Below are 16284 nucleotides of genomic sequence, written 5' to 3'. Positions count from 1 at the left end.
GTTGTGACCCACCATGTGGTTGCTGGGAATTGAACTCAGGACCTTTGGAAGAGCAGGCAATGCTCTTAACCTCTGAGCCATCTCTCCAGCCCTTGTCTTCCCATCTTTATGAGAGGTTTATTGACTTTATACCAGAAGAGGGCATCAGATCCCACTATAGATAGTTATGAGCTACCGTGTGGTTGCTGGAAATTGAACTCAGGACCTCTGCAACAGCAGCCAGTGTTCTTAACCTGAGCCATCTATTCAGCCCCTGCCTTATCTTTGCCAAAATAACCTCCCTGATGATACCCAAGGAGGAATGGGCACACGCTTGAACTCACTCTCTGTACTCTTCTTGGGTTTTGTTCACAGTATGGGGAGGCTGGACCAGGACTTTGTAGATGCTCAGCAAGCACTGCACCACTGAACCTCCTGATTGATTAGCTCCTTAAAGTTAGTTAAAGCTGATGCACATGCTTTCGCTTTCATTTTGTTTTTCTTTCTGGGTAGTCAGAATATCATTGTCATCTTCCTCTTTCTCGACTTTATCTTTCTTCTCTTTGAAATTTTATTCATCGCCTTAAGCTTGTTTTCCCTTCTTCCCAAAAGTAAAAATAGCACTTTATTCCCACCACCCCAGACAGGGTTTTTCTCTGTAACAGCCCTGGCCATCCTAGAACTAACTCTATAGACCAGGCTGGCCTTGAACTCAGAGACACCTCCCTCCCTGCCTCCCCAAGTGCTGGGATTAAAGGCGTGTGCCACCACCAGACACTTTCTTTAATTATAACATTTTAATTTGTTTTCTTTTTGAGGCAGGCTCATTGTATAGCTCAGGTTGGTCTTATGACTTAGGATTTCTAGCCTTGGCCTCTTGTATATATTTTTAATGTTCTTGATATTTGTACCCTTTTGTTAAAATTGTATAGTTACTTTCCCCAGTTGGTTAGTTGGCTATACAAGGGATTATAGAGGTATTATTTAGTTGTAGCTTCTGCCAGGTATGGTGGCCCACGCCTTTAATCTCAGTACTGGGGAGGAGGAGATAGGCAGAACTCTGTAAATTCAAGGCTAACCAGAATTATGTTCAGACTATTTAAATAATAATAAGAATATATTTTCAGCTTTATCAACTGGTACATTGATGCATACCAGTTTGCTTGTCTCAGATGGACTGCTCGGTAGTTCAAGAGTCTTATAATGTGGCTAGATTACCCAACACCTCTGTACAGTTGGGTTGCTTTGTGCTGTCAGATTTTTGCACAGTGGAAAATAGATGCCCTGGTCCCAAAAATACCCAGTTTTCCTTCTGTTCCTGTATCCAGTGTACAAAAGGATAAAATGCTGGTTATTCGTTCCATCCAAATACTTAGTAAAAGAAAGTAACCCAAAGTCCTGCCTCCCATAAACACTTGATTTTTTTTTCAATTATTTATTTATTTATTGAGGTAAGACCTCACAACATAGCCCTGGCCACCCTGGAACTTAACTATGTAGACAGTCTGTTTTGGAACTCATTGAGATGCATCTTCCTCGGCCTCCTGAGTGCTGACATCAAAGGTATGCGTCACCACACCTGGATAGGGAATAGTATACTATAATAATGTAACTGGCAATATTACTAGAAAATTGGCTTGGAGAATTATTTGTTATGAGGAAGAAAAATATTAAAGTGAGAAAATGAACATTTTCTCTTGTAAATAACTTAATTTTACCAGGCAGTGGTAACACACCTTTAATTTCAGCACTCAGGAGACAGATGGGTGGATTCCTGTGAGTTCAAGGCCATCCTGGTCTATCGAAGGAGTTCCAGGACAGGCTCCAAAGCTACAGAGAAACCCTGTCTTTAAAAACCAAAAAAAAAAAAAAATAATAATAATAAAATAATAATAATAAAATAAAAAAATTTAGCTTATTTTTTAAAGTATCTATTTTTTTTTGTTTGTTTGTTTGGTTTTGTTTTTGAAATAGGGTTTCTTTGTGTAACTCTGCCTGTTGCTGTCCTGGTATTTGATCTGTAGACCAGGCTTGTCTTAAATTCACAGATCTACCTCTCTGCCTTCCAAATGCTGGAATTAAAAGCGTGTGCCAGCCGGGCGGTGATGGCGCACGCCTTTAGTCCCAGCACACGGGAGGCAGAGGCAGGCGGATCTCTGTGTGTTCGAGACCAGCCTGGTCTACAAAGGGAGTTCCAGGATAGGCTCCAAAGCTACAGAGAAACCCTGTCTCGAAAAACCAAACAAACAAAAAACAAAAGCGTGTGCCACCATCATCTGGATAGTATCTTTAGTTTTTGAAATTAAAATATAATTGTATATATTCTCCTTTCTCTTTTCTCTCTTCAATGCCTCCCTGTACTCCTCTGCTCAAATTCATGGCCTCTTTTTCTTTAATTATTGTTTTACACATATACACACTTCTAAATATATAAATATAACCAGTTCAGTCTGTTTAATATCACTTGTATGTATATTATTTCAGGTCTGATCACTTGGTATTGGATAATGAACTAGGGCTCTTTTCCCTGGGGAAGACTATTTCTCCCATTGTCTTTTTTTCTCCCCTGTCAATATTTCTTTGTCTAGGGCTGGGGCCTGGTGAGGGTTCCCGGTCCATGTTAGCTTGTCTAATGGTGTTATCCTTCTTCAGGTCTTGTTTAGGCAGCCACAATGAGGCTTCATGGGTGTAGCTTCTTTAGTTTCTAGATGTAGCCTCACAGTAGAGAACAGGTGATCACCTGGTGCCCTGTTCCAGCAGATAACATCTACAATACAATTCCAGCACCTAAAGCTTAGGGATCATCTGGGGTGGGGAGCAGATTGTAAGAGCCAGAAGAAAATGAATTTTAAATGAGCTGGTTTTGTTTGGAAACAAGAATTGATAATAAGGAAAGGAGGACTAATTCCAGATGATAATGGGATCTAGAAAAGCAGATCTGTTGTCTTAGTGGAAATTAAAACCTTACCTCATTTAGGTATGTGTATGTGTCTGGGGAATGCAGGTGTCCACAGAGGCCAGAGACATTGGCTCCCACAGGAGTTAGAGGTGGTGGTGCTGTGCAGTGTGGGCTCTGGAAAGGGAACTCTGACCCTCTGTAAGATGGGTAGTGTAGTCTCGGCAGTTTTAGTTAATTAATGATGAAGTTCAGGATCTTTCCTCAAGTGGTCATGATATGTTGTAAGAAGTTTTTTGTTGTAGATTTTTTAATTTTAAGGACAGGGACTTACTCTGTAGCCCTGACTGGCCTGAAACCTACCAGGTAGACCAGGCTAGCCTTGAATTCCCAGAGGTCTGCCTTCTTAGTGGATGAAGGGCATGCGTCATCATACCAGGCTTTTGTAAGAGTTTTAAAATATATTTTGATTACTCTTGTTTGTCATTTGTTTCATAGATATTTTAAGAGTCTGTAGCTTGCCTTTTTATTGTCTAGTTTCTTGGAAAGACTTGTAACTTTGATAAATCCATTTTATTAGTTTTAAAACTATGGTTGTTTCCTAACCCTAAGAAATAGTTATCTAATCAAAGTTTGCTAAGATAAGCTCCATTGTTTGCTTTGTAAAACTTGTATGAATCCCTTTGCGTGTGCTGAGCTTGTGCTCTGCCATCATCTGTATACATCTGTATACATCTATATACATGGTATACCTCTTTTTTTGCTTATGGATATTATGCAGTTTAGGGGTCAAGGTTATTTGTGTTGTGATGGCCAGTTCTAGCACTTGTGGTTTGTTATACAGAACTTTCATCAGTAAGGAAGTCCTGAATTTTTCTTTCTATTTATTTTATTTTTACTTATTTATTTGTTTTTTGAGACAGGGTTTCTTATGTAGCCCTGGCTGCCCTAGAACAAACATGTAAACCAGGCTAGCCTTAGACTCATAGAGATCTTCCTGCCTCTGCTTCTTGTTCTAGGGTTAAAAGCATGTGTGCCACCAAACCTGTTCACCATCAATTTTTAAATAAGAGATTCTTGGTTATGTTTCTGCTGACATTTAGTTAATAGTTTGTCATATAGTTAGCTAAAAAAAACTTAAGCTCTGTTATTAATACAGGAAAAAAAACACTAGATCACTTGGATTTATTACTGAACTTGAAATAACACCTGGGTCCACACACCCCCCATCCTCAAATAGTTTACTCTTTAACCTTCAGTTTGGCAGGAGTCGGGGCTATTTTTAGAGTATAGGCAGTAGAGCTAATCTAAACTCCTGCTACCTGAGACAGTGATCTCCTCAGCTCTTTCAGCTCAGCATGGTTTGCTCTGGACCATATTTTACATGTTAATTGACCAGAGTGGAAGCAATGGAGAGTTTTGGGGTATGTAATGCATTGAAAAATGAAAAAGGTGGTTGGGGCTTGAATCAAAATATATTTGTTGATGAATGGAAGAGATTCTGCAGTGGCTATGATATTAAAGTTGTAGGGCACAGTTAATTGTTTCTGTCTGCTTTAGTTTGGTATTATCTTAAGATGGCTCAGGCTGCTAGAACAAAATAACGACTGGTGGCCTAAACAACAGAATTTAATTCTCTTATTATTCTAGAGGGTAAAAATCTAAGAGTAATGTACTAGTGTGGATGGTTTCTGGCCACGGAGATCTTTCACCTTCTGGAGTTCTGCCTCCACGTGTGCCCTCACATGTTAGAGAAAAAGGGAGAAATAAAGGACTCTGTTTCTCACAAAGGTAACAATCCTGAAATGAGGCTATCCACTTTTATAACCTCCTCTAAACCTGATTGTATCTTAAAGACTCCATCTCTAAATGCTATCACATTGGAAGTTATGCTTTCCATATATACATTGTAGGTGCTCACTGCAGTTTCTGCACTAGAGTTGAATTAGTTGTATTTAATTTTGACTGAAACTAAGGATAATTACAGCATCTCTCAAGAGTAGTGGTTGTATTAACATAATTTGTTTGTGTTTATGAGAGAGAGAGAGTGTCTCCATGCACATACTTGATATACAAGTATGCCGCAGCATGCGTGTTGGGGCAGAGACAACAACTTCAGGGGGCTGTCCTCACTTTCCACCTTGTTTGTGGTAGGGTCTTTGCTTGCGCCTGAGTATACCATACTAACTCGACTGCAAGTTTCTTGAAATTAAATACAACTAATTCTCTTTTCTCTAGCTCCCATCTTTCCTAGGAAGACTGACGTAACAGATGTGAGCTTACCATATCTTGCTTTTTTTGTGGCACCTGAGGATTTGAACTCATCCTTAACACTTGTGTGTCGCAAGTACTTTCTTTACCCACTAAACTATCTCTTCAATCTATAATTTCTTTATTTTATAGAGTAGTAGTTTCCCAAAATGGGAAATTTTTAGTCTCATTAAAGGATATATAAGATGATCCAGTGGTGTATAGATAAAGAATGTTGAATACTTGTTTGGCATTCTAGAAAAAAAATACCTTTTAAAAATTATTACATTTTTCTTATTTTGTGTGTGTGCCACGGTACACGTGTGAAGGTCTGAGAACAATTGGGAGCCCGTTTTCCTTCCACCATGTGAGTCCCAAGGTTCAAATTCAGATTCGCAGACTTGGTGCCAGGTCAGGTACATTACTGAGCTATCTTGCTAGCCCTATTTTATATTTTTAAAAATTATTTTATTTTATTATTATGTTTATGGGTGTTCCTGCCTATGCAGCACATGTGTGCTTGGTGCTTCTAAAGACCAGAAGAGGGCATCCTGTTCCTTAGAACAGATGATTGTGAGCTGCCATGTGGGTATTTGGGAATTGAACCTGGGTCTTCTGAAAGAGCAGCCAGTGCTCTTAAGCTCTGAGCCATCTCTCCAGCTCCCCTATTTTGTGTTTTTGAGATAGGGTCATGTTATGTAGCTTTGGCTGGCTGTTATTCTTTATGTAACCCATGTTGGCCTCTAACTCTTGGCAGTTCTCTTGCCTCAACCTCTCAAGTGCTGGAATTACCAATGTGTGCTTCTAAGCTTTGCTAACTTTAATACTGAAGTATTGTAAGTGTATAAATATATATTGGGGGTAGATGCCCAAAGTTTACACTGAAGTTCATTAATAAAATTTTGATCACTGCTTTTTTTCTACATTTTTTTTTAACTTATTTTTATTTCGTTCACAGTGGTGGTTTGCTTGCATGTGTGTCTGTGAGGTTGTCAGGTCCTCTGGAACTGGAGTCACAGGTAGTTGCGAGCTGCCATGTGGATGGTGGAAATTGAACCCAGGTCCTCTGGAGGAGTAGCTAGTGCTCTTAAGCTCTGAGCCATCTCTCCAGTCCATCTGCACAGGTTTTAATGTAAGATTCTACTAATGTATAACTCTTTTTGAATAGCTACAGGTTGACTTTTTTAAACTTCTCAGGACCAGAATTATTTTATGTTTCAGTTTGTCACATTCGTAGTTGTTTGCAGTATTGGGCATTGAGCCCAGGGCCTCGTGCCTGCTGGCCAAGCACTCCATTAAACAAACTATACTTTCAGACCAGATTTGGAATGTTTGCATATAAATATAGGAACATCTGAAATGCTCTAAAATTTGAATTCTCAAAGAGTGTCACAATTTGGGGGCATTTGAAACTTAAACTAGGGACACTCAGTCTTTTTTGTCTTTTTGAGGCCAGTGTCTCATGTAGCCCACACTACCAACAGCTAGAATTTGCTATCTAAGGATAAGTAACCCTGAACTCATAGATCTATCTTCACCTCTCAAGTCCTGGGATTACAAGCATGTGCTACCCTGTCCAGCTTTCTGTCTGTGATTTTATAGATGGAAAAAGCAAGAATCATGAGCTCATCATATACAGTGTACAGTCTGTTAATGGCTTCACTCATTCGCTGGGATCTTGAATTTCTACTTTTTAGTCTGGAACTGATTTTGTTAAAATTTAATCTTTAGATACTATCTGCTGTGGTTTGCATAAGCATTCACAGGGTTTTACACTTCTTTTTTTTAAATTATTTATTTATTTATTTATTTATTTATTATTATACAGTGTTCTGTCTGTGTGTATGCCTGCAGGCCAGAAGAGGGCACCAGACCCCATTACGGATGGTTGTGAGCCACCATGTGGTTGCTGGGAATTGAACTCAGGACCTTTGGAAGAGCAGGCAATGCTCTTAACCACTGAGCCATCTCTCCAGCCCCCTACACTTCTGAATTTAATAATAAGCTCTGTCAACTTTATCTCAAAAAGAAGATCCTTTTTTGGAAGAACCTTAGGTCATTTTCTCTCCCAAAAGACTATCCTGTAAACTCTGGATATGAAATGAACATTGTGGCTCCCCTTTCCCTGCCTCTCAGAGCAGGTCACAGAGGTTGGGTAAGCCTTTTCTAGAGCAATTCGACAAGTTCATACATTCCCAACCTCCTGGAGAGGATGCTATTTAGTTATGAGAAAGGTTTTCAGGAACTGCTGTTTTTATCTTCTTGAAATGGATAATAGTGGAGTAGGAATGTGACATGGTAGATGGTTTAATTCTAGAAGTGGAAGAATATCTCTGCTACTCCTAATTTACCGTGATACAGTGATCTGCTTTATGACCAGTAATGAAATAACTTTCCTTGTTTCATAGGACTTTTACAGTAACTTAATTAATTTTTTTTCCTTAAGATTTATTCATTATGCATAAAACCTTCTGCCTCCATGTATACCTGCGTGCCAGAAGAGGGCGCCATATCTCATTACAGATGGTTGTGAGCCACCATGTGGTTGCTGGGAATTGAACTCAGGACCTTTGGAAGAGCAGCCAGTGCTCTTAATCACTGAGCCATCTTTCCAGCCCCTTTTTTTTGGATTTTCGAGACAGGGTTTCTCTGTGGCTTTGGAGCCTGTCCTGGAACTAGCTCTGTAGACCAGGCTGGTCTCAAACTCACAGAGAGAGATCCGCCTGCCTCTGCCTCCCAAGTGCTGGGATTAAAGGCGTGCGCCACCACCGCCCGGCTTAATTTAATTAATTTTAAACCTATAGATTCAGGGTTGGGGAGGTTACTGAGGTGCTAAAGAATATCAATAGTGACTATTGAGAAACAAAGCCAAGTACTGTGTGGGAAATGTTTTACCAAAATTCATCCAAATGGGATGGGAAAGGTGGCTCAGAGGTTAAGAGCACTCACTTGACTTGGGAAGACCTAGGTTCGTTTCTCAGCACCTGCATGGTGGCTTATAAACTATAACTCCAGTTTCAGGGAACCCAACACCATCATCTGACCTTCTCAGGCACATATGTGATACGCATAGCTACATACATGCATGTATGAATGCATGCATACAAGCTAAAAATCTCACACAAAAATCTTTGTTTAAAATGACATACACGTCATTTAAGGAGGGAAAAGATGCCAGTTGTGGTGGCTCTCAGCTGTTAAGAAAGTAATCTGCTCTGGAATTAGCTTGTATACAGCTGTTCACATCTTGTGTCTTTCATCACTGCTCTTCTAGGTGTTCTCAGATGCAGTCCTGGTTTTTGTTTGTTTTTGTATATTTTAACTTCTTCATTGGGGCCTGCTACAAGCATTCTTTGGGCAACTGTCTCTGCAGAGGGCAATTTTTATGAAACAGTGTAGGTTTCTGTAAAGGAGAGAAGTAGAGGGTGAGGATAAGGATGGACTTCTAGGATAATTGTTAGGGGAATAAAGGGCTGTTGAAAGACTGGAGGATGGTGCCTGGGTACTCGGTCTTAGCTCATAATCATACCCTGTTTTTTACCACTGCCTTTTGTTCAAGACACTGAAAGGGCTAAACAAAACTCTAGCCTGAATAATATTATTCTTTGCTCTTTGGAATTTGCTGGGGATGGCAGTAAGGCCCTGGAGAGGGGTGGGATTGTTACAGCACAGTAAAGATATAAGATACATTCCCTAGTTCTACATAGGGTTTTGCTACAGAGCTAAGTCTGGTGAAAATTAGGAGAATTAGCTGAAGTAATGTTTAGCCACTATGTTAAAATGAGCTAAGATGTTTTAGTGGGAAATCTCTTTTACATACCTTTGTATGGCCAGTCTGGCTCTCACAGAGATCTGCCTGCCTCTGCCTCCCAGGTGCTGGGATCAAAGGTGTGCACCACCATCGCTCAACCTCTGCTTATAGTCTTATGTGTTTTTGCTCATAATACAGGCTTGACATCTGAGTGACCAAAGATTAGGTTGCGTTGCAAGAACTTGATTTCTTCTGTCTATTTGTGTGAAATGAGATTCAGAATCTTGTCTCGTGTATTCGTTTTGTGAAAACAGAAGCTTCACAGAATTTGTGGAAGCGTGTGTTACTTACAGTGGGGAATTCTTGCTCAGAGGGCAGTGTTGAAGGTATCCTTTTTGTGTTAAAGTTCTTAGCTAGCAGCTTGTTATTAGATATGTATGCGCCTACTGTTTCAAGTTTTATCTCAGATCCTTCTTTCCCATGTAGACAAAAAACCACTATCAGCTACTCAAGAAAGATGGCAAAGAGTTGGTAGTTGACCTCCTTCCCAGTATGTCTCTCTATGGAATTATGTTCAGGGAAGTTTGGGGTTGGGAGTAGTTAATATTAACAAAAGATTAATTCTTATGAAAATGGTAAAACCTATGAATTGTTAAGTGTCCTTGTCTATTTTATTGTCTTTCCCAGGGGCTTTTCTAATTATTTTGTTTCCTTCTTCCCCAATCCAGGCTGGATACAGCAAATATCATTTTCAAGATGTCCAGCAAAGGGAGCAGCACAGATGGCAGAACAGATTTAGCTAATGGTAAGGGATGGCAAAAAGGTCACACTCTCTTTACTATCAGGTGGGGTCTCCCTCCTTCCCTAAGGGTTAGTGGAGACCTGAATTTTAGTGGAACCAAGGAACCCCTTAGTGTGTTGTTTGAGTATGAGAAAGCACACAGCAATCTTTTTTTTTTTTAAATATTTATTATGTATACAATATTCTGTCTGTGTGTATGCCTGCAGGCCAGAAGAGGGCACCAGATCTCATTACAGATGGTTGTGAGCCACCATGTGGTTGCTGGAAATTGAACTCAGAACCTTTAAAAGAGCAGGCAATGCTCTTAACCAACCACTGAGCCATCTCTCCAGCCCGCAACACACAGCAATCTTCATGGATTGCCTGCTGCTTTTGCTCTTTTGAATTTTATCTGATTGTTTTCAGAAAATATTTCTTTTATAATTTTTGTTTTATATGTCTGGCTATTTTGCCTGCATATATGTCTGTGCACCACTTTTGTGCCTGTTGCCTGCAGAGGCCAGTCGAAGGCCTTAGGTCCTTTGAAACTGGAGTTACAGACCATTGTGAGCCACCATGTGGATTCTGAGAGTTGAACCTGGGTCCTTTGAAAGAGAGGCCCATTCTTTTAACTGCTGGGCCATCTCTAGCCTCAGAGATTTATTGACTTTTTAGTGAAGTGGTTTGAACTTTTGAAATCCTGTTTGCAGAAGGACATATTTATGAAATTCTATTAAGAAAAAAAAAGTAAGGTAGAGGAAGTAATAAGGTAAATAAGGTAATAGTCAGGGAAGACTATTAATTGAGAGGTCTATTTCTATGGTAGATGATAGTTTCAAAGAGTGGTAAGAAATGAAGTTTCAAGCTGACTGTGGTGGTGCATGCTTTTAATCCCAACACTCAGTAAGCAGAGGTAGATGGATCTCTGAGTTCGAGGCCAGCCTGGTCTATAGAGTTCCAGGACAGCCAAAGTTACACAGAGAAACCCTGTCTCGAAAAACCAAAAAAAAAAAAAAAAGAAGAAGAAGAAGAAGAAGTTGTTACTGGGAATGTATCTCAATGATGAGTGCATGTAGACACTTGGTTTAGTCCCCTGTGCCAAAAAGATGAAGAGAACCAGGTCTTCTTTCCCTCCTTTTATATTCTGTTTAATTAAAAGGGATAGGATTCTAAAGACATTTTAGGTATTAATATTTCTCTCCCTCTTTCTCTACGACAGTGCCTGTGCCTGTGTGTATGTGTAGATGCTAGGTGGACATAGTGGTCCACATGTGTAATTCCAGTCTCAGACAGTGGAGACAGAGAGGTCCTGAAACAAGCTACCTAAGCTAGATTGACTGCATCAGCAAGCTCTGGGTTCAGCTGACAGGCTGCATTTCAGTAAGGCGGAAAGTGATTAAGACTCCTTATGTCAATCTTTGGCCACTTAACACATGGGGGCACCCCTCCCCCACGAACACAGCATATACTCGCACATACCACATACAAGCATGTAAAAAAGGGTTCATCGAAACATAGTCATGTCTATTTATGTAGTATCTATGAGTAGCTTTTGTGTGGGTTAGATTCAGTAGTTGAGACAGTGATAATGGTCTTCTGCAACTTAAAATTTTGGCCATCTGAGCTTGTACAGGAAAAAATAAAATTGTCAGATCCTAAGGTAGATCTTGGGCAGTGACTACTGAGCCCCTTCTTCAAGCTTGTTACTGGTATACTCTGATATATTAATGTCCTACTACCTTCTCAGTCTGAATTTGTTATCACAACTTGAAATTTATATTACATTTATTTGTTTAGTGTTCACTTATGCCATGCTACTTTAGTAGAATCTGGTTCTTTTTCTACCCTTTTGGTCTTGGAGACCAAAATTCATGCTATCAGGCTTAATGACAAGTACCTTTATGTACTATATCATCTTACTGGTCCTTGTTCATAATTTTAATAGAAAATTCCAGGAATGTGAGGGGTTTTCTTTTTCCTTGCATCTAGGGCTCTGTTAGGTGTTGTGTGCAGGTGTATAGTACCTAACGTCTACCCAGAACCTTGTACACACTAAAAAGGGTGTTTCACCATTGAACTAGATCCTCAGCCCTAGGTATGTTTTTAAAGTCCCTTATCAACGCCAAGATTTAGCCCAATTGCACTTATCTAATAAACTTTCAGTATTTGTAATCCTCAGCAAATCTGCTTCCTAAGTTCAGATTTCTATGGGTTCCCCCTACTTCTACCTGCTAGCCCAGTTTTCCTATTATGCTGTTTTGTGCATTGCTTTTGTGTTGTTCAACCTTCTCTTGTTACTTCAAACAAAACATTTTTATGTGTTTTCTGTGTTGGGATTTTTCTAAGAGTTCATTGGGAGGAGTTCTTGTTTCTTGAGCAGTCTCACAAATCACTGCTCTAGCCCAGACAACCAGGCAGAATAAAGTGGTCCAGCTGTCCCTCAGTAAACATTATTGGACCTGAGTAGCTTATGCTGGAGTCACACAACTGGTTTATCTTTCTCCAACTTGACTTGTAGCAGGATAGAATTTGTGCTCCTCTGCGGAGAGGAGACAAAAGTAAGCAGTGTTAACAGCATTTTTAAAGCGTTTCTTGTTATTCTTTTTTCTATACCTTGACCTTAGGTTGAAAGTTGTGATTGTATTGGGTGTGAACATTGCTCAATGGCTCATTGCAATGATATATTTTCTTTTTTTGCTAGATGAGAATGCAACATTTAATTGTAAGCACTGAAAGTCATCAGTTATGTAACTGCCAAGATAGCAGATCTACAATATACTGAGCCTCTCAAGAATCACTTAAAGTAGCCATGCTTTTTACCAACTTCATGAATGTTTCTCAATAAAACCATTTCATTTCTTAATAAAGAGACTAGAAATCTGTGTTTTAGTATGAAAATTTTAAGCTAGATTTGGACATGTAGCTTTAGGGGTAGACCTTACCAAGCAAGTACAAGGTGTTGAGTTTGATCCCTGAAAACATGGAAGAAAAGAAAAAAGTATTTTTATTACTATTTACTAAACTGTTTAGTGTTTCATGCCTGTAATCTTAACACTTGAGAAACCAAGACAGAATCTTTGTGAGTTTGAGGCCAGTGTGGGCTACATAGTGAGACCATATCTACTAAAACAAGGTAGCTAATTGAGGTAAGTTAATATACATTTGCTGGAAAGAGGCTAGTGAAAACCTATGTAAGTGATCATAATGACCAACTTAAAATCTTTCAACCCCATGTTTCCTGGGTTTTAAGAACTTAAAAGATTGGCTAGCATCATATATAGCTCAGTGGATAAAATTGCTTGCCAACTGGTTGATACCTGAGTTTGATCCTGGAAATCATATGGAGGAAGAAGGAAACTCAGCCCTCCAAGTTGTCCTTTCATGGCCACATGCTCACTGTGGCACCCACCCCTTCAATGAATAAATTTTTTGAAAATAAAAAATCTTCATGGGTGAAAGTTAGCAGTGAAGCAGCAGGGGTAGGTGCTTTCTTGACATGGGAAATGGCATAGGCCACTGTGATTTTTGTCAGTTACCATGGCTATGTAGTTCTTGCTGAGATATTTTTTCTTTTCTTTTCAATTGAAATGATGCCTTGTTATTGCTGGATGTTTTTTGTTGTTTGTTTTTTTTTTTTTTTTTTTTTTGGATTTTCGAGACAGGGTTTCTCTGGTTTTGGAGCCTGTCCTGGAACTAGCTCTTGTAGACCAGGCTGGTCTCGAACTCACAGAGATCCGTCTGCCTCTGCCTCCCGAGTGCTGGGATTAAAGGCGTGCGCCACCATCGCCCAGCTGGAACTAGCTCTTGTTGATTAGGCTGGCCTTGAACTCACAGAGTTCTGCTTTCTCTGCCTCCCGAGTTCCGGGATTAAAGGCGTGGGCCACCACTGCTTGGCAGCACTGAAAACTTTTTAGTAGATAATTTAATTATTTGCTGTAATCAGCCTATCAAACAACATAGCATAAAGCCAGGTGTATGGTGATGTATGCGGGTGATCTCAGTACTCAGGAAGTATAAAAGAAGACTTTCCATAATTGGAGGTCAGCCTGATCTACATAATGAGTTTTAGGCTAGCCATTTATTGGGAGATCCTGTCTCACGTAGAGGGCAAATCTAAGATAGGTGCATCAGGCACACACACTTTTTTGTTTTGTTTTGTTTGTTTTCTGAGACAAGGTTTCTCTGTAGCAGTTCTGGCTGTCCTGGAACTTGCTGTGTAGACCAGGTTGGCCTCAAACTCACTGAGATTCTGTTTTAGCTTCCCAAGTGTTAGGATTACCGGCATAAATGCCTCTTTCTCCCAAGTGCTGGGATTAAAGGTGTATACCACCACTGCCTGGCCACACTTTTTTTTTTAAAAGAAATATTTTTAAAATTTATTCTGTGTGTGTCTCTGTTTTGAGGCAGGTTTTCTCTGTACCCCTGTAAACTAGATTTACTAGGTATGAATCCTAGAACTTACTCTGTAGACCAGGCTAGTATCGAACTCAGAGAGAGCCACTTCCCTCTGACTTGTGTAGATACTCCCAACTAAACGCATATAATCTATAAGTTTGAAGCTAAGATTCACATAAGAGAGAGTACATGTGATGTCTTTATGAGCCTAAGTTACCTCCAAGCACAGATTCATACAGTATTCCAGTACAGCATCCTTTTTGGGTTTGGGAGACTGGATCTTTTTGTGTTGTCCTGACTGATACTGAACTTGGGGTAATCCTCCTGTCTCTGCTTTCTGACTATGGGAATTGCCAGTGTGTGCTTCCACGTCTTGTGCCTGTGTATCTTTTATTTAAAACAAACAGCTGGGGGCTGGAGAGATGGCTCAGTGGTTTTGGAAGAGCTTTGCCTGCTCTTCCAAAGGTCCTGAGTTCAATTCCCAGCAACCACATGTGCTCACAACCATCTGTAATGAGATTTGGTGCCCTCTTCTGGCCTGCAGGGATACATGCAGGCAGAACGCTGAATGCATATAAATAAATAAATCTTAAAAACAAAACAAAAAAACAGCCAGGCGGTGGCGGCACACACCTTTAATCTCAACAATTGGGAAGCAGAGACAGACAAATCTCTGTGAGTCCACGGCCAGCCTGGTCTACAAATCAAATTTCAGAGCTACACAAAGAAATACTGTCTTGAAAAACCTAAATAAATAATAAAACATATCAAGATTTCATCTCAAAAGTTCCACCATTCCACTTTTTTGAGACATTAGCCAGAGAAGCCTTAAAACTTGCTGAAGATGACTTTGGATTACAAGCATATATCACCTTGCCTGGCTAGAAATTATTCTTTATGACCATTTGGAAAGAGACATTTATTGAAATTTGTTTCTTGGTCTTTAGGGTAATAGTTTCTTAAACCAACGTGGAAAGTCTTTGCTGTCCTAATTATTTTTCCATATTTTTTCTTTGCGTATATCCACTAATGTCCAGGAAGCCTGTCTAGCAGTCCAGAAGAGATGTCTGGAGCTGAAGAGGGGAGGGAAACATCCTCAGGTATTGAAGTAGAGGCCTCAGACCTCAGTTTGAGCTTGACTGGGGATGATGGTGGCCCCAACCGCACCAGCACAGAAAGTCGAGGTACAGACACAGAGAGCTCAGGTGAAGACAAGGACTCTGACAGCATGGAGGACACTGGCCATTATTCCATCAATGATGAGAACCGAGTTCATGACCACTCTGAAGAGGAGGAAGAAGAACAGCCTCGGCACCGTGTACAGCGCAAACGGGCCAGCCGTGATCAGGACTCATCAGATGATGAGCGAGCCCTGGAAGACTGGGTATCCTCAGAGACAACAGCTTTGCCCCGACCTCGCTGGCAAGCCCTTCCTGCCCTTCGGGAGCGGGAGCTGGGTTCAAGTTCCCGCTTCGTGCATGAGGCTTGTGGGGCAAGAGTCTTTGTGCAGCGTTTCCGCCTACAGCATGGGCTTGAGGGCCATACCGGTTGTGTCAATACCTTGCACTTTAACCAGCGTGGCACCTGGCTGGCCAGTGGCAGTGATGACCTGAAGGTGGTGGTATGGGATTGGGTGCGGCGGCAACCAGTACTGGACTTTGAGAGTGGCCACAAAAGTAATGTCTTCCAGGTAATTAGCAACTTGAGAAAATCAAGTGGGAAGGTAGACTAAGTTGCTGCTAAGGGCAGAAGCTAGTAGCAAGTTGTGATTGGAATTAGGTATTAGGACTTGACTCCATACTGATATACTGAGAGACCATGGCACATAAGGAAACATTATCCTATCCCATTACAGATAGGATACTTGAAACTCATACGTATATCATAAAGGTATATAGGTATATCAATACACGGCAGTGTAAGACAGTGCACAGGATCCTGAGTCAAACTGCTTAGTTTTCAGATCCTAGCCCTATGTAAATTTGGATAGTTATTTAACTTGCACTTTGAGTTTCTATATCTATGAAATAGGGCTTGTAACACATCAGCACTAAGAGTGCATGGACATGGAGTGTAGTTCAGTGGTAGAGCATTTGCCAAGATTCTTTGCTAAGAGTTCTTTCTCCAGTACTCAAGACGTACGCCTTTAATCCCAGCACTCGGGAGGCAGAGGCAGGCAGATCTCTGTGAGTTCGAGACCAGCCTGGTCTACAGAGCTAGTTCCAGGACAGG

The 16284-nt window shown here is 40.5% G+C and overlaps 1 protein-coding gene across 4 annotated transcripts in view; it reads left to right on the top strand.

The window, feature by feature from the left end:
* The window catches only part of Dcaf8 (DDB1 and CUL4 associated factor 8), a 46156-nt gene that overhangs the window by 10608 nt on the left and 19264 nt on the right, over nt 1–16284 (top strand). For 3 of the 4 annotated variants that reach the window (XM_005368579.3, XM_005368578.3, XM_026789976.1), the window contains exons 3-4: nt 9605–9681; nt 15090–15742. In XM_005368579.3, the coding sequence (XP_005368636.1) occupies nt 9633–9681; nt 15090–15742 (702 nt within the window). In that variant the 5' untranslated portion in view covers nt 9605–9632. Of the gene's footprint in view, nt 1–9602; nt 9682–15089; nt 15743–16284 lie in introns of those variants that run through there. The other variant, XM_013354250.2, reaches the window with a different exon arrangement.

This window comes from Microtus ochrogaster, unplaced genomic scaffold (assembly GCF_000317375.1).
Source record: "Microtus ochrogaster isolate Prairie Vole_2 unplaced genomic scaffold, MicOch1.0 UNK35, whole genome shotgun sequence".
In the NCBI taxonomy this organism is placed as follows: domain Eukaryota; kingdom Metazoa; phylum Chordata; class Mammalia; order Rodentia; family Cricetidae; genus Microtus; species Microtus ochrogaster.
This window is presented reverse-complemented; position numbering and strand designations above follow the sequence as displayed.